The sequence below is a fragment of the Haliaeetus albicilla genome, chromosome 13, assembly GCF_947461875.1.
Source record: "Haliaeetus albicilla chromosome 13, bHalAlb1.1, whole genome shotgun sequence".
Taxonomy (NCBI): domain Eukaryota; kingdom Metazoa; phylum Chordata; class Aves; order Accipitriformes; family Accipitridae; genus Haliaeetus; species Haliaeetus albicilla.
In genome coordinates, this window is record NC_091495.1 from 18,796,549 (window position 1) to 18,820,059 (window position 23,511).

The 23,511-nt window shown below is 37.1% G+C and overlaps 1 protein-coding gene across 2 annotated transcripts in view; it reads right to left on the bottom strand.

Annotated features, from left to right (window-relative positions):
• Window positions 1–23,511, bottom strand: part of BABAM2 (BRISC and BRCA1 A complex member 2) — a 179,944-nt gene that overhangs the window by 23,870 nt on the left and 132,563 nt on the right. For both annotated transcript variants that reach the window (XM_069800335.1, XM_069800336.1), the window contains exons 8-10: window positions 19,085–19,184; window positions 17,021–17,091; window positions 15,400–15,482 (exon numbers count right to left, since the gene is read on the bottom strand). In XM_069800335.1, the coding sequence (XP_069656436.1) occupies window positions 15,400–15,482; window positions 17,021–17,091; window positions 19,085–19,184 (254 nt within the window). The remainder of the gene's footprint in view (window positions 1–15,399; window positions 15,483–17,020; window positions 17,092–19,084; window positions 19,185–23,511) is intronic.

Here is a 23,511-nt window from a genome sequence, read left to right on the forward strand (position 1 = left end):
CCTTCATTTTTCAGTTTTTCTAATCATGTCTGAATACTTGGATGTGCATCAGCCACACCATAGCTCCTTTTTCCCTAAATTACCCTCCAAGCTCTAAAAGTAAAACTGTTTGTAGCCATGAAGTACATAAAACCAAATGCAATATTCCAGCCATAGTCTCAAAATACAACAAATCACTGCGGATGACAGCGTTTGCTCAGTTCATGACCCAGTGTCTGAGCCACACGTGATAACTCCCAGAGTCCTGGTGACTCAGCTCACACAGCAGCTTCCAGCAGATATTTAAGCGGTAATGACACGGGCAGTGTTTTGCTAATTTCAGGGCAGATCACTGCTGCAACAAAGGTTAGATTCAAAGATTGCTCTGCCAAATTCCTCTTTAAAACATGATTATTAAGTAACAAGCCTGAAAAACATTTGTGTATTGAGGCCATTTATCAGCAAACAAGCTGTCTCCTCCCCTCACAGATGGTACATGTGTGCCACAGCCTTTGAAGGACTTCACTGTGGAAAAGAGTATGAAGCAAGGAGACAGGCTCTCTGTTTCGACATTATAAATATACTTCTTCAGCTCCAAGTGCTTAAACTCTGTTCCTCTAGTGCATCTTCTTCCATCTGAAGCACCAACTCCTTAAAGGAAAACTACTCAGTATACTTGTATATTTTATCACTGTGTGAAAGGAATAACAAACTCTAGCAAAACACTCGAGCACTAGTTTAGTCTTTATACTTAACTTTTTACTTGAGAATTTTTAACTTTCATTAACTTTCCTTTGAAAACCTCTGTCTACGCAACTGGGCCAAGCAGCAGCAGTTTTCTTCCTGTTACCTAAAATTAAAGGTTTGCACTTAAGAGAAAGTATGTAGCACTAGAAATGCAGTTTAAATGGATAATCAAGACATCGCTTTCACTACAGAGACACTTCCACTTATTATGAGAAGCCTTTATTTTATAAAAGTATTATTACAACAAAGGTACCACCAAAATATAACAGAAAACATGTTCTTCTTCTATTAACCAAAACCTGTATAGGAATTTTCAGGAATTACTTACATTATAAACTGTTAAATCAAATAATCAAATTAGATTTAAAATTGTGCATCCCACATCTGGCCAACAGCAGTATCACCCTGAACTGCAAGTGAAGTTTTGAAAAATTTGACCTGCCTCTGATTTCTAACACTACCCTTCACCTAAAATTGCCAAACTCCCATTTTTCTAACCCAACCGCTTCCTTAATACAAGGTGTGAGATGAGCCCAGACCAAGTAAAAAAACCTGTCCGTAATTCTGGAACACAACCACACCTTTTAGGTCTTTTAGACCAGTAAACAGGAAATAGCCTTCAGTTTTAAAGTGTTATAGATATCTCAAGGTAACCAGCTATTATTTCAGCAGTAGGAAGGGAAGACAAGAACTCGCTTCCGTCGCAGTAGATGCCCGTCCATTGACACTGTGTGTGTACAGAACACTTGGATTTGGGGTGAAGTGTTTTATCATACATGAAAAATAAGCAAATACCATTGGTAATCAATGCTAGCAACGTGCTTTGAAGATAAACAGTCAAATTCTGCTCGTATTTGCAATTAACATTTTTACAGGATAGCACAGGTGGATATAGAAAATTTTTTATCTTGGTGATTTATACAATCTGACTCTCAATATGTGCATTAATACGAAATCAGATCTGCTTTCATGCAATACACAAGGTGGCAAAGGCAAGTGTTATCATAATTACATTCCAGACAATATTTGCACTTTCTCATGAAAAATGCATCACAGTTAAAAACAACACACTGCTTTTTAAAATCAACACCTGAACTAGGCAAACTATAAAAGCCCACTTTGGTTTGGCATGCTAGTTACCCAAGAACTACAAAAACGTATTCATGTTGAATACAAGTACTATTTCCAAATAACAGCTGACTCACAAAGTACCCTGGTGATATGTCTGCAGAAAATAAGCAGATGACTCATGTCTGTAAATTCCTGAAAGTACCAATAGACCCCTTGCTTAGTCATCTTTTGCTTGGATGCTGGGTTCACGAGCTCTGTAAACTATAATGAGGGATCTAGCTCTTAGTAGGGCGCTCTCTCCCTTTTTTCCTCTCTTCTAAACAGTGCAAATTATCTCCCTAAAAATAACTTAATCTATGTAAATGAGTCACTTCAACTAGCAGGCTTATACAAGTCATGCAGTTAGCAGTAATATTTGGTTATGAAGGTAAAAATCTTACTGTCAAACTCAGATTTAAAATGAAAATTATGTCAGAGGAAGTCCCATTTACCCCTTCTCTCACAGAAATAGAAACATTTCCTCCGGAAAATTTAAACAATTAGCTCATTCAGGAAAGTAAAGCTTTCTAATTCAGTTTCATGCTCAAAGTAATTTAATCCTGATGATTTCTTACTTTCCTAAGCATCACACTATTAATATAAGAGGAGCTCAAAGAAGCAGACTAGAGAAAGAAGCCAATACCATAGTAAAACACTGCTTTCTCCTATGTTACAATTTACAGATAATTTTTTAAAAGTCAAGTTTTAGAAAGCCATAGTGTGGGGAAAATCATGCCTTTATGAAAGCTCTACATGAGCAGAACTTGGAGGGCTGTTTTGGGTAATTAAGCATTGAGTAAATTCTTCAGTGATTGAACCCTAATTTTCCCACACAGTTCATAAGAAAGCAAAAGAAAAAGGACTTGCTTGTTGAGAATGAGTCATGTCGTAAAGAAACTTAATTACAGTTTATAAATAGTTGAAGTTGCTCTCTTTTTGAAACGTAAGAAACTATCGAGAAGTAACACACAAATTTGCTTCTCTTGACTTAGTTAGCATTTAATACATACATATATTAAAAACTCAGTTATCTTAAAGCCAAAATCCTGATTCATTAATAACTAAAAAAACTGTGCAATGAATCAGTAAGGTTTAATTGTTCATTTTCTTAAAGAACAACCATCTGAGATCTGGAACAGGTTACCTAGTTTGTTAAGGTTATGTCAACAACTACAGAGTTGATTTCGACAGTCTTATTAACTTTAAAGTAATATCTTTAGCATCTAATTTTATAGCTTTTTAAACAGGGTATGAAATGTGGAAGGGATGTCTCGGCAAAAGCATATGCCAGTGCTGCTATGGGATTTCTGAAGGAAAAATGCTTAGGAAAAAAATGCAGGTTTACCCCACACCTTTAAGTACTGGAGAGAAGACAAGGAAAAACAAAACAATACTTGAAATGCATGCTGACCATACAAATATATCAAAGTACTTAGGTGGCAATATTTAGAAAATTTTCCATATACTGTTCCCCTGTTCTAGAGAATAGGTTTATTCTTCCTTTGTACAGCACTGGATAAATCTAGATATTTGTTTTCGCAGAAGTCAACATTTACTCACTGAATGTTACACACCGTTTGAATGCTTGGATGACACTATACTGGTTATCTTATTAACCTTCTGGATGCTTGAATCTGCTGCAGTTTATTGCACCCATAATTTGTTTTGCACTCAAACACTGACTGATCTGGATATTTTACTGCCGAGATTTTGACTTCTACAAGATTTCATTGCCTGCACAACGTTAATTCAATCTCTACTTGCTTTATGGAGCAAACACAAGATAACACAGTATTCTTTCCAGTTCAGCTCCCAGGCTGGACAGAGCTGGCTAAGGGAGACACTGTTTTGTTTTGTCCCATTTGACAGACTCCACCCCTGTGCACAACACTGCACAACTTACTGCGCAACACTGAACCCTTGCTCTGATTAAATATGTATTCATTCCTGCATGAGCTTTTCAATGTGGTGATTCTAATCACCGTAGGATATAATAGATACATAAAATATTTAAAAAAATTGTTTCACAGCACTCTCATAAGTTGAGAGGCTATTTAGGGATTCCAGACCAGGAATGAAGGAACAAGGAAAGGATAGTCAGCTTGTCTACTGATACTAAGTGCCAGCTTGTGGGACCCAATTCTTCTGAGATGTAACAGTAGATAATACTTATACAACCAAACTCAACTCCTTCCAACATTGGCTGTTCTAGTAGGTACTTCAGAATCAATGATTACTGAACATGTGAAAAGTTTTGTTTTAATTGTTTCACCAGAGAAACAAGAAGGGTACAGGGAAAGGAAAGATGTGCTAAACCCATATCTCCAGAGAACACTGAACAATCTTAGCGTGATACTATCTGTTCTCTTCCCGAAATCCCCTGACTCACTCCTTACTTATCATCCAGCTTTGGCCAGAGACTGCCTCTGCATTCAAGTACTTCTGATGAAGTAACTCATGGAAACAGGAAACACATATTCCAGGCTCCAGAACTGTCTCTTATTAGTATATATTCATCATCTTTTTGCTTGTTCTTTTTTTGGTTCACGGAATTTCACATTCTCTCTGCCTTTACTTTCAACTGAGCTCACACTGCTGGGAAAAACAACTCGTGGATTTGAATGCACTGCCTCAGACTGAAAAGTTCCTTGAACTCAGAGCTCTCCTGTTTTCACGATGTGTTAATGTGGATGAGACCCACGTGGATTTACAATGCAACTCAGTGGTAACACAGATACCGTTTTATATAATACCCCTTACACATCTATCAAGCTCTATTTTAAAAGGAAATTTTCTTGTAGGTTTTCTGACATGACTTCTCCTATGGGAAAGCTGTTCCAGACAGCCTGTATGATGGGTGAAAAATGGTCATCTAAGTTCAAGGGAAAACAGCTATCTTCACTTCTTACACAGAAGTTCCAGTACAGAAGGCCTTTCAGGAATCATATTGATCACTGTATCTACTGAGAAATCTGAAGAGATTCAGCCACAAGCATTTTGGGGATTGTAGTGGCTAGCACAAATCTCTGGAGGGCAGGATTTCAGGCTATTTTGCATAGCAAATCTTTCCTTGACTCTTCTGTGCCAAAAGTCTTTAGCTTACATTCTACTGGCAAAAAATGAAAGGGTGAATTTGGCTCAAAACACACAGAGAATTACAAAATGCCACAGCTATCTATCCTGCTTTGGTGTGTGATGATGTCGTCTTGCAAGAATGAGAGAGCAAGGATGACAAATAACATATCAATGGCATTAGTGTGGGACTTCAGGTTAGCAGAGCACAGTCATAGGAATTTGACTTTGTTAAATATTATTAGGGCTAACATCCCTTCTAGAGAAAAACAGGTTATTTGCAGGAAGATGCTATTTTGAAATTGACATTTCAAAATTTCAAATGTGAAATGAAAAGCTGTTTATGGAATTTTAGCTGAGACACTTATGACACTTTGGGTGTGTTGGTAATCACAGCTGCTTTTGAAATCATTAAGTCTGCCCTTGCTACGGGAAATACCCACCCCATTGGCAAAATGAACACTTGTGTAGTAGATGAGCAAGATGACTTATATACAAAATAATTCCATAAATACTATGAAAATACAAGTAAATACTATGAAAAATGAAACAACTATTGTTTTTTTTAACTGCATCAGAAATGTATCAACTGAATGTACAATATTTAACAATGGAAGATAAACATTGAAATGTGATTGTAATAATGTAAAAAATGCAATATTTGGGATTAGGACAATTTATGTGAATATATGAAATGCACAGCTCCTTGTTTTGTACTGGGAAATGGGTCTGGCAACAGAACTCGCTAAAGAGCCAGTCCTGAACTGCATTTGTATAATGATTGATCTCAACTAAATAAGATCTTCTTGACCTTTTTCAGCAAGTATAATATTCAAGAATGGGAAGGGAGCCCACTGAGATGTTTAGAAGACAAGGTTATTTAGAAGGTTATTAGGAAGAATACAGCTGGTATGAGAAAGGAGGAAAATGCTGAGGAACCTTTTCTTTAGCACAGGTTTAGCACAGAACGCGAGTTTGCTGACAGCAGTTATTGAAGGTGCTTGCAAATGCCCAGTTTGCAGTAACTTTGGTGATGTTCATTGTGACACTAAGGAATGCTTGAAGGAATCTAATCTTCCTTATTTTTTCCTCCTCCTTTTTTTTAATTGGACAGGAATGACTTTCAGTTATTGCCAGTCCAGGCTAGATTTGAAGTAAGAATTGGTTCTTCTTTTTTCAAAATTTTTGCACCAACAGTATGTCTCTTTTCCTAATGTGTCTTACGACATCACATCTATGGAAATGGCCAACTTCAAAGTCTCAGATACAGAAGTGGTTACTTTTAATTCCAGTGCTCTTAGACAGCCCTTAAATATTTCTGAAGAATAGAAACAATGAATTATGATGGATTAAACTATTCCAACACATTACAGAGAGTAGATTTGTTTACTTGTGGGTTTCAATGAGACTAGAATAAGTTTATTACTTAGTTCTCTTTGGTTTGGTTTGTTAGTTGTTTTTTGTTTGTTTGTTTTTTAAATAAAGTATGTAACCTGTTTTTATTTGAAGAGGATTGCATGACTGCTGTATCTATCTTGTGGTTCTCATTCCACTGATAATGGGAAGTACAATATAGTCTAGGCACCAATGGCAACTAGATTTATGATTGCTATTGTTTTGATTTTCTGTCAACATAGGAAGATGATATGGTTGTAAAAATATCCCATGTCTTTATCACAACCTGTATCTTTCTAAGTACCTCATCCTTCATACAAAACCAGCATTTTAAAAAAATGTGACAAAAATAGTTTAAATACCTTAAGTTATAGTCATGTGCTTCAGACAGAGTATCTAATTCTTTAGTTTTACAGAGGAACCAAGTAACAGATCAAATCAAGATACTCTTCAAGCAGTTTCCAGCTATGCAGTCAAAGACCATGAAAAAGTGATGTAACTTAACCTGAAAAATGCTTTATAATGTCTTCTTGCTTTTGAGTGTCATCACCCACCTCTACTATGTCCTACTTTTTTGGACTTTTACAGTAAGACTGGACTACCTCCTAAAAATGTCCCATGGAGTATCTCATAATCCTACATCAAGCCCAAAGAAATGTCATAATGGCCTCACAGGTCTTCTCCTTCTCTAATTTCTGTAACCATGATTATTTTAATTAAGAGAAAGGCTTTTTATTTTTACCTCACTAGCTTCAGCTAGTGACATCTATTTAGCTTTATTTTTACTTCAAATTCTCAAAGATCTTCATCGCTCCCCCCTTCTGTTTTTATTTCCTTTTATTGTTTCTGCTGTAACAGTTTCTATAGTAACTTCTCTAAGTGCTGATGAGATTGATGCTACTAAAAGCTGCCTCTTCTCCAACTGAATTGCTTGAAGCTTATACTTTAAATACAGTTGCAGTTGTTATGGGCGTGAAAAGCAAGCTGTGCCCTTTCCTGGCATGGCCATCACATGTTACTGGTGGAGAAAAGACGAAAACTTTTCCTTGGTTTTCCCAGTACAGAGACACATTGCTAAATGCTGAGAAGTTCTACAGTACTTTCCAGCAGGACAGGAAGACTTCTAAAGCATGTTTTTACCTGAAAAGCAGCTGTGCAAAAACATTTGGCTTCTCTCACCGATACTTTATTAAGCTTATGAGGCTTGCAAATAAGTTCTTTTTCCTGTTTTAAATGCTGCCTGGGATTTGAAAGGACACTGATTTATTTAATTCTCATCTGTGATCAGGGTGACATTATCCTGCAGGTCAAGAGGACCCTTTGCTGACACAAAAGGACCCTTTGCTGACACACATGCTATCCTCTTTTTTCAAGCTCTGCTCCATGCAGGCTTACAGCTTTCAAATCACAACGCAGTATAATCCTGCCTGACCCAACTAGCTGACTAAGCCGCTCCAGATATTTCTAAAGCTAAACTGAAATCTACTTTACTGCAATATAGGCCCATTGCAAGACAAATAGCAGGAACACAGCTCTAAGCTTCAGGAGACTTTGGGCCGTTCAGGGATGTTGCTCCTCCCATGGAAGAATCCTACAGGATAACGGTCCTGGAGAGAAGAGGGGTCCATGATCACCTCCTCCAAGCTCATGAATGATCCATCCTAATGAGCAGAAAGTCAAGCAATAGTAGCAGGAGGCCTACATGGATAACAAGGAGCTCCTGACAAAACTCAAACATAAAAAGGAAGCACATGAGATGTGGATACTCTGAGCATGCAGAGACCGGGTTGGCAATGTCAAAGCTCACCTGGAGTTGAATCTGGCAAGGGGACTTAAGGACAACAAGATGGGCTGCTATAGGAACAGAAAAAGCAAAAGGAGGACTAGGGAAAACGTGGGACTGCTGCTGAATGGGGCAAAGGAGACAGAAAAGCAGCTTAAGCACTCCCTCCTTTCCCCATGTAGACATTTAAGCATCTTTGTGACCGGTTCCATCTCTAAACCAAGGTGTATTTCTTCATATTAAAAAGTAAATTATATTTATCTATTTCCTAAAAGGCATGCAGCAGTCACCTTTGTGTGCCATTGCTGTGTCACATATGGGTTCTTAGAAAAAGTCTACTTTGGTGACAAATTAATTGTCATTGGATAGAAAGAGGAAGGAGATAGGGAAGAAGCATTCAGAAAATCTTTCTTTTCTTGATGCAGCTCTTATTTCTAGAAATTTTGTATCTCTAATAATCCCATGGTGTTCTGTATCATCCTATTTTTTTCTGAAAGCATTGCCTGATATTGAACCCAGGACTGATCCACGTGAAACCCATGCTCATCTTCTCCTTTCCAGACTGAAAACAAAATATTTGCTTTCTAATTGCTACTATGAGCAATTTTCAACTTGCCACATCTCACACCTTTAACGTAGTTCTCACCTTAGAGAAAAGCTATCTGTGAATGCCATGTGAGACGTCAAAATGTGCAGGCACAAGACATAGACATAGAGTGAGAAGAAAAAATACCACATTCTGTACTCAAGTCCCAACTCTGTCAATGATTTTTTCTGCAACCTAATCACTTTTTTCAAAAATTGAGTGGGTAAAATAGGATTATATCACTTCCCTATCTCAGGCATCTTTTCTGAGAATTTATTAGTTATCTGTCATATAATTGGGCACATAGTAGAAGTACTCAGATATATCTATTAGATAAGAAAAAGCAACAGTTCACTTTTCTGAAAAATGCAATTTTATAAAAAGTTATTACAAAACCTTTCAGTCCATTTGTTAAAGTGCTCATAGTTCCTGGAAGAACATCAATTAATGTCTACAGCAATATACTATAGTTTTAAAAGTAGGGCAAATATAGGCGTTTCTCAGAAATTGAAAAGGTAACATCCGCAGCAAAGTGACACTTAAAAATACTTTGCCAGTCCACCCATGTCAGGCCATCATAAAATACTTGTAAAACCTAATTCCTATCACAACAGTTGTTTCCTGTTTGTTACTGTTCATACCAAGTTTTATGAATTACCTTGTGTCCACTGTCCCTTTTTTAGCAGAATTAGAAATAGGAACCTAAAACTAGTTTATACTGAGTGATGTGATTACAAAATGAACACAGAGAAACAGAAGAAGAGGAAAAGAAAACCTTTGTTTTCAGGTTCACTTGCATCCATTATGAATACCTAAATATGGAAAATCTCATTCAGCTCACGTCCAAGTAAATACTCAGGATGGAATCAGAGGAACATGACGTTTAACATACTCTTAATGACAAAAATTAAATTATCAGCTTTCAATACGAATTTCAAACTAAATCTAGTTGGCAGCTTCCCTTAAAAATAACGGAGAAAAATACACAATGGAGAAAGATGATCAGCAAAAAGCTAATTAATTTTACAAACACTGCAATTCAGTTCTGGAATTAGCCCCTGCCTATGCGTAGTTAAGTGCAGAACTGTGCACCTGTGACTCAGGCACCTTTTCCATCACACTGTCTGATACACAACAGTATAGCATTTCTGCAGCTTTCCTTAACTTCAGTTAAGCGATACGCACCTCACTACACAGGAAGTGTCACAGAATGCTTTGTTTTGTGGTGATTAAAACAACGTACAAAGTTTTGAAGAGACCCCCCCCACTCTGCTCAGGGTACATTTTGCTGTAGGCAGAAAAACACGTGCTCAGGAACTTTCAAGACCAGATTCAAAGAAATACATGGTACCAACTAAAAGCTCAGAGAGTCAGAGGAAAAGACTGCCTCATGGGAGACATTTATCTGCTTGCTGAACATCAAAAAATTTCTCCCAAGCATTAGATCCGAATGGCTTTTGACTTGTGCTAGCCAGTTTTACATCACTTGGGCTTTGTTAATCTCCAGTTTCTCATTTAAGAACAAAATGACATCCCTATACAATCTTTGCAGACTTTTTTTGATTAGTGTTGAACTTCTCACACTGGACTCCTAAAACATGCATTTTGTTATGCTTGACATTTCTGCTGAACTATCCTGCTTTTATGACGCTATCAGACATCACTCCATTCTCCTATAACTTCTTATTCACATTGTCGTATTCTCTCTTTTTTCCTTCTCCCTTAGTTTTCACAGAGTCATAAATTTCCGTTTTCATTTAAGGAACAATGAGAAGAATAAAATAAAAGTACTATGAAAGGAAGCCAAAACACCTCGTTAGATAAAAGCTCACAGAAGCTATCTAATGTAAATATTCCACTCAACACTTGGCCCTTTTTCAGGAAACAACTGGGGCAGACGACAGTTTATTTTTCCATACCTTGTCTTGAAGAGGCTCCTCTTTCACAGTCAGACTAACTTCCCTGAAGAAGTAGAACCAATGCAATCTTAATTTCCTCCAAAGATTTTTTGCTGGAATTTTAAGTGTTAAGACTGCCAGGCACTGATACTAATGAAGAGCAACTCTTGAAGACTATCTTCTTTTCAGGTATGTGAGCAAATCTTGCATGACAGAAAACTGAAAAAAATGTATCTCTAAAACTACCAACCCCACTCAAATGGTTATTCACACTCCAGTAGCGCACAGGAGTCATTGAGCATATTCCAACTGAATTAAATAATATATCAAAACAACAAACACTAGCTACTTCTCACATTTACATTTAACTAGACCTATAGGTCCTATATAACAGAGAGGGCTCTATGGCCAAAACTACAGGCAGATAAAGGTTTACTGAAATATTTACAGGAATGTTTACATGAAACAGTCTCATGTTCTGGGTTCCAAATTGCTTGGATAAACAATTTATTTCTTAAACATTTTTATTATCTCAGTGGCTGTGGAGTTAGTGTGGTAGGTATGTGATTTTTCAAACAGGAATCTGCAAAAGCAATTTAAAAAAGAATAAACACCATCTTTGATGAAAGAAAATACTTTTGCCTTCTCATATAAGCTCTCCCAAACCCAAATAGCAAACACTAAGCAATCAGACACATGTTCATCTAGGAAAAATCTTCCATTTAAGACTTTACCAAACCTCCTTGCTAGCCATTTACTACCACAAAGCCTAACTTGTTTATTTAAACAGCTGCTGGAGGAATAGATGAAGGGGCTGATGAATGCTCATTAGCTCTCTTCTGTTGACCTTCCAGAGGTGGGGCAATCTCCTTTAAAGGACAGAAAACATCTTAAACTACACCAGGTGCCTGAAAAATTAACATTTACCTAAATTCTAGGGATTATTGTTGCTCTACTGAATGATTAAAACAATATTTCAAGCCTAATGAGTTACTTCTGTTTGGAATGGGCCCTGATAGGAGGAGTTACTTCTTCAATGCAATTTTGTTTATTTACAGTGAGTGGGCATACATTCCTCTTTCCCTGAACACTACTGGAATAAACAGCACTTTCTTTGAACTGTAGTGTAAACTTGTCTTCCCAGCTACTAATGCTCTTTCCCAAAGCATTTTTCTCCGCCTCCTCCCAAGCCTCACCTGACAAACATGGCTACCCAAAATTCTTTGTTTGTGTCTTTATTTTCTAAGCTGCTTTCTGAAGCTGTGCACAAATGTGCTAATCCAGATCCAAAAGAGGTTTATGTGAGCGAACCCCAACTGTTTAGCTCAGGCCATCAATTCAAACCACGTAAGTTGACTACATTGGCCCAAATTGCTCTGCTGAAGAATGTGTGCAGATAGCAATATTCAAACAAGAATGCATCAGAAGCTGGCATTGATGTTTTCCACCAAAAACCCCTGAATGCAGAAGCGAGTGTCCGCCCAAAGCCTGATACTCATATGCATAACCTCCTATAACCCAAATAATGCTCTAGGGCCCTTGCTTGCTTCTGTCTCCTGTGTAAAAACCTCCTTCTTGCTGAGATGTTGCCTATTTCTGATCTATTCTCTGACAGAGGTAACCACATAACTGCACAGACAGGTAAGAGGGTGGACAAAAAGCTACTTCAGTTGGCACACCCATAGCAAGAAAGCTCCTTAATTAAACTTCAGCTTTTACATGACCAGCACTTTGGACCTCCTGGGTCACTGGTATTACCCAACACAGAACCTGAAATCCCTTACAGTTACCCAAGGTCAGTGGCAGCAGCTATTCCCACCAACTTCACCTAAGTCTGAGATCCCATACAAACTTGAGATACAAATGCTCACAGCTTCCAACATTCTCCATCCCCCGAAATATTGTTCAATGAAACAAAACCTTTTTAGTTCAGTATGTCCTTTTCAAGATGTCTTAAACAAATAACCACTAAAACAAGCAGTATTTCATTTGCTATTGCAACCAGTCCAGCTTCTGTCAATCTCCTTTGTGCTGATAACCTAAAAATCTCGTAAGATAAAAATTTATCTTTGAAAAGCCTATATACAGGTTGCTCTGGAGTCCTATTCTTGTGTCCACACCAATAAGGCTACTTAATTCTTAATTGTGCAAAGATAACGTAACTTATGTTTCTATTTATATACAGTTTAAATACACAGAATGTATGCAGGAACAAGAATATGAAGAAATATCTATCTCCAAAAACTAATCATAGCTAATTTATAAACAAGAAGAGAAAGAAATTAGCAGTATATTGAAGTTTACTTACAAAGCTTCATACTGAGACTTACTCATAAACATTAACAATATCAAAAGCACTACTCCTGATTAACAATTTCCTCTTCAATGGGGATGCACAAACTTCTCTGAATGTTTATTTCTTTGCACTTGATCAATTTTTAGAACTAAACCATTAAAGCAACAGTTCCTTTGACTGCTCTTTGATCTAATATGATAACTTCAGCACCTACATTAATGTAATGATTGATTTTGCAATTAGGTAGCTCTTCTGTGTTTTAAGGTAGAGTGGGGAGACTTTGCTCTTCATTCTGTAACTACAGCACAAATAATTTTTTTTTAGCAAGTGAAATTGTTCTGAGGTTATTGGGCTTTGGCAATCCAGAATTACTTTCCTGTTTCTCTCCTCTTATCTTTAACTGTTTACTCAATGAAATTATTCTGAGTAATTTCACTTTACTTCTAATGTGTTTTGCTTCCTAGTTTCCAAACAAGTGTTTAACTTTGAATGCAAATAGTTGCAAAAAAACCCTGAAGTTATTTTTGAAATCTCTGAATGTATCTTTTAAAGGAAATACAACTCACATTAGGTTTTACACATCTCACAATCTCAATTAAACCTAAAATTTTAGCCAAAATTAAGACACCAGTAAAATTTACTATGGCTCCTTTCATTTGATTTACCATGGTGCTTGCTGTATACTGACCTATTTATTCTCCTCTGAATACTTTCTCTGCATACTATAGTATATATAAACTTGAACAGTTTTCAACTTATGGCTATCTCTCCCAGACGTTTTATTAGACACTTGCTAAATATTCAACCATCATATACATAGTTATGTCAGTGGTTAAGAGATGAAAGCCTACATTACTTCACTCAGGAAATGAAGTGCAGATTTCAGTCCTTTCATTGCAATATCCTTCAGTGCACGGAACATAAATATTTTTGCAGTGGATTGTTCAACAAGCGGCTGATGCAATGGCTTACACAGCTAAGGCACTGTATGATTTCTAAGGCCACAGGGTTAATATAGTGATAAACTACTCAGTTATAATTGCAGCTTTTGTGCCAGTTAAATTGAGCACTGTATTACCCAGTTAAAACCTACTCTGTTATTTAATAGAAATTTGAATTTTGATTCCGCTGAAATCTAACTGCTTCAACATCTATTAATTTATATTATCCCACAGCAAAAATCAAATCCACAGGAATTTTAATGTTGATAAAATTAAGCCAAACATATTGGGGAGTTAAGAAGGTAGGAAAACTTGAAGAAGGTTGTACATAAAGAAGCATCATCTCACAGAAGACAATTGCCCAGTGACCAATTCTCAATTGTAGTGGAAGAGTAAGTAAAGATGTAATAAGGACAATTTTTCAAAAAATATCAGTTTTGTTTCTTTTTTTTTTCCACAACGTAAGTCACAGTAGTATGATGGAAGTTTTTTAATTTCAAGTTTGAGTTTTCTAGACCTCTTTATGGTCATTACGGTCTGGAAATCTTAGGTGATAGGGATCAGTGAGACCATTTTTTGTGATCTCCAACACAACACAGGGTGAAGGACTTCTCTGAACAATGGCAATCCCCACTTCTTGCTTTAAAAGCTCTGGGACAAATTTCTATGATGTCATTAAGACATCCTTAGTTTTCCACATGAAAAGCTAGCCCACAATCAAAAATGACATAATCTAAAATATTTCAGTGCTAGAGTGTTAACAAACACCAGTGTTGCAGCTGCCCAGATTGCACTGCAATTATTTTAAACAAAGATGAGAAGTGTAACAATTAAAAATAAAGGGTAACATGACTGAATTTCCCCAGACCAATATCTCTGATACCTGTGAATTTCACCTTATCATAGGGAAAAACAGTAATTGCTACTTAGGTTAACATGTATAAAGCAGTAACAAAGCCACACTTACTAATTTCTAAATGAAGCAATTCCTACATATTTATTTAATTAAGAATGTCTTTTTGAAAGTAATACAATCTTGATTTAAAAATTTCAAATGACAGCAAGTCTAGCTACATACTGTAGCAACTGTTAGACAGTTTTGCCTACACAGTTTCAGTCTAGGAATAACTTTTGGCTCCTAACGACTGTATAGCATTATTTCTCATTTACTATATTTTCCCTACACTAAAGTGTCTTTACTATCACTATCAATGCATTAAATCCTGACAATTACAGAAGATTTTAGGTACTCCCGGGTTATGTATAGTATTGGTCCTCATTATTGGCACTTTTGAAAGGACAAGTTACAACTGTGAACTTAATCCTGAGTCAAATTACCAGAAAACCTTCCCAGGACGCTTTTGGCATTCTGTAAAGCAGGCAGTATGCTACCAATGTGGGTCCTCTCCCTTTCTCCAAATACAGTCAGGATTTTGTGCTTTCAAAGTGTCATGGTCACATCAAAAATACATTAAGAACTGGATAAAAATAGCTAAAACTTTTAAACTGTTTCCTGTAATTGTATGTTTTCCCTTTTGAACTTCTATCTTCACGAGGATGGACATTTATGCCCGAGGCAAAGAGCTACTCACTGTGAACAAGGAAGCAAAAATCTTTCCACATCAGCAACAGAGTGAGCTTTGTGAAGCCTTCTGCATCATATTCCACCACACCACTATCAACAAATATACAAAAAAATGAATACAATTTTAACCTACCATTCATTCTAATACTGAATGATAAATATGCAAATTCTGTATTACAAGGATTGTTTTGTTTGTTTGTTCAGAAACTTCCAGTATTTGCTTTATTTATTAACAGTTACAGTTTTCTAGCTAAATTAAAATTAGATTAAACTTTTACTCTTAATAATCTTCTTATTTGTGCTGTGGTATTGGAGTTTCTTACGCAAAGAAAGGCCATGTTCAGTTTATATAAATACACTTTAGAATGAAAGGAGACCTGCTAATGCATCTGCAGCGCTAAATTGATAAAAACTGTACACACACAAATTCCCTGTATGTTACTCAGATTAAGATAAATTATTAACTCTGTACTGACAGGATAAAATTGAAAATGTGCAGGCTGAGAAGAGTTTAAATTTGAAAATTCAAAAGAGTATACAGAAGAAATGCAAAGCATGAGAACATACAAAAATTAAATATAGAAGAGTTGTTCAGTAGATGGATTAAAAGTTTCAACCATCAGGAGCCGGTATTCTCTGGAAGTCTCAAGCCGCATCAGGACTCATGAATGACTTTGCAAGTGTAATAAAATCATAGGCACACCTGGGCCATTTCTATACTGTAGTTTTCTCAGAAGAAAAAGAAATTATCTTGTTTTCATAAGGACTGAGCTTGCATCGACTCTCTACCTACTCATATGTCCAATTCAAGTAATTGTTATCTATCTATAGTTGTATAAAATTTGCGTGCATGCTAGAAGGCACCTGATTTCCTACCCTCACTTGAGAGACCTGAGATTGAAAGGGCTCCCAAATATCCATGTCATTTGGCATCACCAGAATCAGAAACCCCCTCCTCACAATGAGATAAAGCACTGCTGGTCAGGCAATCGCTGTTGCATCGGCTCCTGGACTCTCTCTCACTCAAGTCAGGATTTAGGTGGGAAATCAAAGTGCTTACCCTTCAGAGTGCCAAGGCACCCCTGATTAATTGGTTTGTGAAGATAATGTGTCATCATGGCAGGCCACGGACTTCTGAACTCCAGGAATTCAGCACGACCCGACAGCCCTTTCTCTCCTGAGACAAGATACTGCTCAGCAGTGGGAGCAGCTGGTCTCCCAGTCCTGCCTTTATGCCGAACAGTGGTTTCTGGCTCCTGCAAGACTTGGAAAAGTACCCGCTTCCCTGTCCTTCCATCTCAGTCACTGCCTATTACTGTAAGACCCCTCCACAGTCATTTATTCAGAAATGAGCACATTTCTTTTGCTAAAGAAGAAAATTCCTACTGTCCTTTTCCCATCATCAGCTATTTTCTAGTAAAAACAGATTGGCAGCTGGCACAGAAGTGAAGTAATGATGAACTTCATTCCAGTACTGCTACAGAGAGACCATCTATACACATCACTCTGTGAAAAATGACCAGATTTCATCTTATCCAGTGGACAGCAGTCACACAGCCAAAGACCATGTGCAGAAAACAACACTTTGTCCCATGCTACAGAAAATAACGCATCAAAAGAAAACTTACGTTCCAAAGTGACTCAGGAAAGCTGCGATATACTCTCTTCTCTTATGGTATCCCTGAATAACATATTGTACCTTAAAAAAGAAAGAAACAAACAAATCCAGAGCTATAAAAAGATAAAAAAAGCCAATGCTCCCAATTTGTCATATATTCCTCATTAAGGAAGACTTATGTTTGACATGGTAGTAGTTCTGAATCCTACATTTAGCTTGCATGATTTCCCTAAAGAATCCTAAAATGTTTTTAAAACAAACAGTGGATTTTGCACGCAGAAAACCTTGTAAAGAAATCTCTTCACTCACTTCGGAGTGAAACTTGTCTTTCACAATATAAAGTGCTGTTTAACTGCACAAGATAAAGAGTGAAGAAAAGAAATATACAACCTTGCCTTGCTGAAATTTCAGCAGGAAGCCACGATAGGCCAATCATAGTTACCTGAACTGACAGTTGGTTAAATGTCACAATAACATTCTGGTTATTAAAAAAAAAAAAAAAAAAAAAAAAGAGAGAGAGAAAAATCACAACTGATCTTGTGTGTTTTCTGAAGCATACACATCCAACAAAATCTTCTTAACACTAAGCTCTCTCAGTGGTTTCATGCTGACTCAGGGATCCACCTACTCAACTGTGAGCATCAATTTCTGAGGCATTCTGGGTTTTGAAAGACTTCCATCCTGGCACAGAAAATCCAACAATGCTAAACTTGGAAGACTTAAGGCAAAATTCTCCTCTCACCTTATATGTTTTCTTAGTGATTTGAATGGGATTACTTAGCAGAACAGTGTGAACAGTGTTTGACCCATAACAGGAACAATGCGCGTGTTGTCAGGATGCAAGGCATCTGGTTTACAACTGGTTACTTCAAGTACTCACAGTACGGTTCCATATGTGATTCCCTATGTAAATCCCTTTGCCTTCCAGAATGAAAACTAACATTTAAAAAACCTTTTTCCCCCACTGAACATGAAAAGAACAGGAAGAATATTTTTCTTGCCTGTGGTAATACTAGAATTCCTTGGCTGGCAAATGCTTTCCTAAATTTTTTGAAAAAGCCTTGATACAATCATTGCTGAGAGCTATCTTGTACCCCGTAAAGTTAAATTCTATTTATAAATTGAGACTTATTTGATTTTATAAAAAAACAACAATTATTTTGAACACTTTGTGTAAGATTTGAAATGTTATTTTGGGAAAAGGAAAACATACGATAAGTTTGCTTAAGTGACTTTGTTTAAGAAACGATAAAAACAGTCCTATGTACTTGCAGATTTTAAAAACAGAAAGTAATTTTAACAGAAAACCACAAAAACAACTCTAAAGATAGATTCCAAAATAATTATGGAAACACATTTTGAAGAACTTTTTCTAAAGGATAAAATTATTTTCCTCATTTGGACAATTAAAGGTAAAAATAATACACAAATACAAAGAGGAGGTCTGTAATAGGCAGATTTCTAGATGTTGGCCCCCAAACTTTCTTTTGAAAATTACACTTAAATAACGGAGAAGCTTTCAAAATACAATACTCACTCTTTTTTGTTTAAACAGTAAGCTAACCGGACCACAATCTTTTCAGTAACCTTAAGTAGCTATTACTATATAAATATGCAAATAGGCTGCCAATTCAGTTCTTTTGCATGAAACATCTGAGAAGAAAATCACTGAAAGTACTCAAAACCTACAATGATGACTATGGTATGAGAACTTCCAACTGGAAGAAAAATATGCCAACTACACATTTGTATTTATTAGCAAAATAGTATGCTACAATGCAGTGTTGTATGAGACAACATTTTATCCTAAATCATAACATGCCACGGTAAGAAAAATCCGCTCCAGGATCAGATCCCAAACACTCTTGTTTACCTAAAAGAGTCATTATATTCATTGCCCTGCTTAGGTGCTCAATTCTTATCAAGCAGGTATTCCTTGTGTAGTTCACCTTAAGTATGCCCTACTTGGACTACCTGGCAGAAAAACTATGTCTATGGAAATGCTGCAGTATGTTACTGCAATACAGTACAGCACATAAGGGAAAACAAAATTGAGTTCTCTTTACTAACCTACCTTGTTTGTTAGCAGCTGGCATACTTGGGGTACATAGTCGATAAGACAACCTCCACCAGGAAAGGCTGGGATGTGAAGGGCAGATGATCCTCCAAGCGCACTAGAAACAGAAGTTAATTTAACAGTACATTACACATACAGTCCATGGGATTTGAAAGTGATTTCTACACGGTCCTCTTTCACTATGCTTAAAGTCAGAGGGCCATGATGAGGAAGTGTATTTTATGCTGTGGTGATATAAAAAGTATTGAGTGATACCATCTACAAAAACCGGCTATACCATGACCCATTGTAATTAAACTACTGTAATCAAGAGTATCACTAATGCAAAGCATTCTGTCAGGAAACAGCTTTTTTGTTGTAAAGAGTTCTTTTTCTCAGCCCTCATCAATAAGATGCGGAGCACTGTAGTTAAGATATGTTGTGATTGTGGGAGGAGAGGACTTTGAGTCTTGAATCATTCAAAAAGCCACCTTTAGTCAAACCAGCTAAGAATACACAGAATAATCTGGACTGAGGATGGCCAGATGCACGTCAGTCATGCCATCTACTCCAATTTTGGGCCTCCCAGTACAACACAGATGTTAACCTACTAGATCAAGGGGGCAATGGTCCAGAAAGATTATTAGGTACATGATGTAAGGAGAGATACTGAAAGAAATGAGTTTGTTCGGTCTCTCTTAAGAGAACACTGGGGAGGGGGGGATATTAAAGAGGGGAGTTGAAGGCATGTTATTACTGAAGGCATATTGATGCCTTCATTTACCTAATGGAAAAATATAGAGAAGATGGAGCTGGAGTCTTGGAAGTGCACAGTGACACCATGAAAGGCAATGAAGATGCGTTGCAACAAAGGAAGTTCTGGTTAGCTATTAGGAAAAACGTTTTCATAATGAGAGTAATCAAATACTGGAAGACAGGCCCAGAGGGGCTGGGGAATCTCCATCCACAGACTTGCTGAAAGCTCACCTAAACAACTGCCATGAGCATGCTGATCTAAGCTGGCCCTGCTCTGAGGAGGGGCTTGGCAGAACCTGCAGAAGTTCCCTCCAATCTACATTATTTTATGATTATATTCCCTGATTTTATGATTTTGTTCATTCCCAGAGGGAAGTAACATGAACAAAGATATTAACTCTGTCCATGCTTAGACTGGAATGGTAGGAATCCACAGAAATAAAATAACTTCAGACGTGTATTTAGGCATCTTAATCAAATGCCTTTATCATAGGACGGAAGACTGAAGCACGCCTGCTACTGCCAAGGATAATGGCTTCTTTGGTTGGGAAAGATCTAGCATTTTTTATTTAAATCGGGTTGTATAAGGCAACAACCAGCTGAAGTCCATGCTACTTTCTTTTAGCAGTACTGACCTAAATCTTTCTTACAGTCTTTTACCAGTCAAAAGGGATGTGAATTTGCATTACACACTGTGGTCTACATAATTCACTAAACATCCAGAACCTTGTTGAGTGCAATTAAAAAGCTTCAAAAGCTAAGTTACTTTGTGGCCTCCTGTTTACATGTTGTTTCCATGAAAAAATAAACCGGCTGGAAAGAAGGTTCTTCTCTGCAAAATAAGGCTCTTATTCTCCAGCAGGACCTGCCCTTGTATTTTCTTCAGTACTTGAAAAGATATCACTTTGGTAGGTATAAAGGTCTACAGTCGTACATCCCTTTGAAGGAACAGAGTCTACATAAATCAAAAAACCCCAAACTCATAATGAGGTATATGGAAATCTGCTACTCAGGCAAAACAGTCTGGGTTCAGCAGACTGTTTACCACATGGAACAATTCTGCAGGTCTGGATTTTGCATATGCAATGATGAAGGAAAAAAAAAAAAAAAGAAGCCTTGAGTACACCACAGCCACATAAAAAAAAAACCCAAACAAACTTTTCCAGCAGAAGTAAGAGTCGAACAGGTTTTTGGTTTGTTTGGTTTTTTTGGTTTTTTTTGTTTTTTTTTTTTTTAAAACAGAATTCAGTTTCCTTGCTGCTACCCCCTTACTAAAATTGCTCCCACAGGAATATAATTTTGCTACTTGTGGATGCTAAAAAACAGTGAAATGTGACTATTAGATTATTACTAAGTTGGAACATTTCTGAAACAGTAGTTTGCTCTTAGGAAATTGAAAGTATACTGGGTCCACCAGTCTTTAATGTTGGAGAATGAAAGACTTGCCCCCCTCCTGGTATGTTACAAGTGGGTTGTGAACCTTACTTTAAGACCCTGGCTTTCAGTTCATTAAACTCCTTAAATGCTTATGTAAATATATCCATAAAAGCCTCCAATCTCATACACAGAGCAAATGGTACTGTCTCTTTTGCATCCTGCCTTGCCTCATTTGCAACCAAGTCCAAGTTTCCCCTCAGTATGGAGATACCACTGGAAATGCTCAGATGACCACAACAGGAATTACAGGCTCCTCTTTCGGTTACAATAGCAGGCATGAAATTAGGAATAATCTCCAACAGATTTCACATGCAAAAAAGCTTCCAATCCTATATCATCAGCTTCCAACAAATCTTCCAGATGGAATTATTATGATTTGTGAATAAGGGCTTCCCACTTTACCTGTATCCATCTTTTGAAAGTAGTCAATCCATAAAAACTTGTTGACATAAATGGGAATTCAATCCTTCTCAAATGAAAAACAGACGGCTACAAGGTGTGGTTTCTGAGAAAGAGGTCCCTGCACAGAAAGAAGGCTGGAAGTTCTAGTATAATTATCCTCTGAAAACAGAATAAAGCTGTACAATATGTAATTCATGTTCTGTAGAAATAATTATGGGTAGGGAAAATTAAGAGTGGACAGGCATCTTTGTTCCCTCTATTGGGTCAGAGAATTTGGTTATTAAATACTTTAATAAAATAATGTATTTACATAGGACCTTGCCTCTGACCATCTCAAAACTTCCTATAAACATTCAGCAATTAAGGTTCATCTGCCTTATGAAACCGACATGTATCTTCTATTTTTAAACACGTAAGGAAGCTATTGCTCAGTTTGATTTGACTGTGCTATACTATGTCTCTGTCCTGCCAAAGGAATATAACACTTGCAGTACTTCACAATCATGAGACAAGGCAAGAGGCTGTAATAATTCCTTTGACCCTATAATAAACCTGCAGCTGAAGAAAGAAGTGACTTACTCAACATCAAATAAGAAGGACCTGTAAAAGGTGCAAGGAAATATGTAAAATGGCAAAAATCAGGCAAGGGAATTTCAGCATGCAGCTCAGTATCTAATGTTGCTTTTTGAGGTCCCTCAAAGCCCAATCAAAAGAAAAGGTGTAGAAAAAGAAAAAAATGCTATAAGAAGTCTTTTATAGTCAAGGAAATTCTACTTGCCAAGAGATTCCACCAGTGCAAGCTGAAGATTCCTGCATGTCAGACCTGCTTTCCAGATAGCCAAGCCTCTTGGGGGATAGATCTTACCTCTGTTTGTGAATAAGCTTTTCCTTCTTGGTATCATTGTTATACACTCCTCATAAATAAAACATTTTTATACCCAGGAATAAAAACAACTATAACATCACACTATCAGGTTTGGTGACATTCATTGCATCAAGATGACCAAAAAAACCACCCCCAAACAAAAAACCATCAAGAGATAGGATGCAAAAGTTATTTTGTTTTTATACACAGATAAATTAATTAATATTGCTACGCTACAGCTGCCAGAGTAAGTCTAGTTTCAGCACAACCAATTGAGCTGTGTTTGATTTTTACACTTCTTTTTTTCCAGTAACCTGCTCTTTAAAGGCTAAAATTCTAACAGATTCTTATAGTGGCTTTCTGTAATTTATCATAATTCACAAAGCAACAGTCTTAGTGAATGCTACTTCATAAGGACTGGTACGGGATGAAGATAAATACATGGTAGATCTACCTATCTATGAGATAAGCTTGCATGAACATGTTGGAACCAGAGACAAAGAACTGTTGGACTCAGCATTTTATTCACTTGCTGTTACTCTAAACCTACTCAGCTCTGCAAACCAACTTCACCTCATTTTAAGATGGACCAGAGACTCCTTTGCAGCAAGTTGTGGGTGCTGGTCTCTTCTGTCAGGTGGCTGGAGATAGAATGAGAGGAAATGGCCTCAAGTTGAGGCAAGGGAGACATAGGTTAGATATTGGGGAAAAATTTTTTTACTGAGAGAGTTGTCGGACATTGGAGTAGGCTGCCCAGGGAAGTGGTTGGGTCGCCATCCCTGGAGGTATTCAAAAAGTGAGTAGATAGGGTACTTCAGGACATGGTTTAGTGGGCATGGTTGATGGTTGGACTCGATGATCTTGAAGGTCTTTTCCAACCTAAATGATTCTATGATTCTGTAGGTTCCTGCCTTCCTGGGTTTCCAGTGTGTCAGACAATGTGGTTCTGATCCACAGCCTGTGAATTAAACTGGATTTTGTGTTG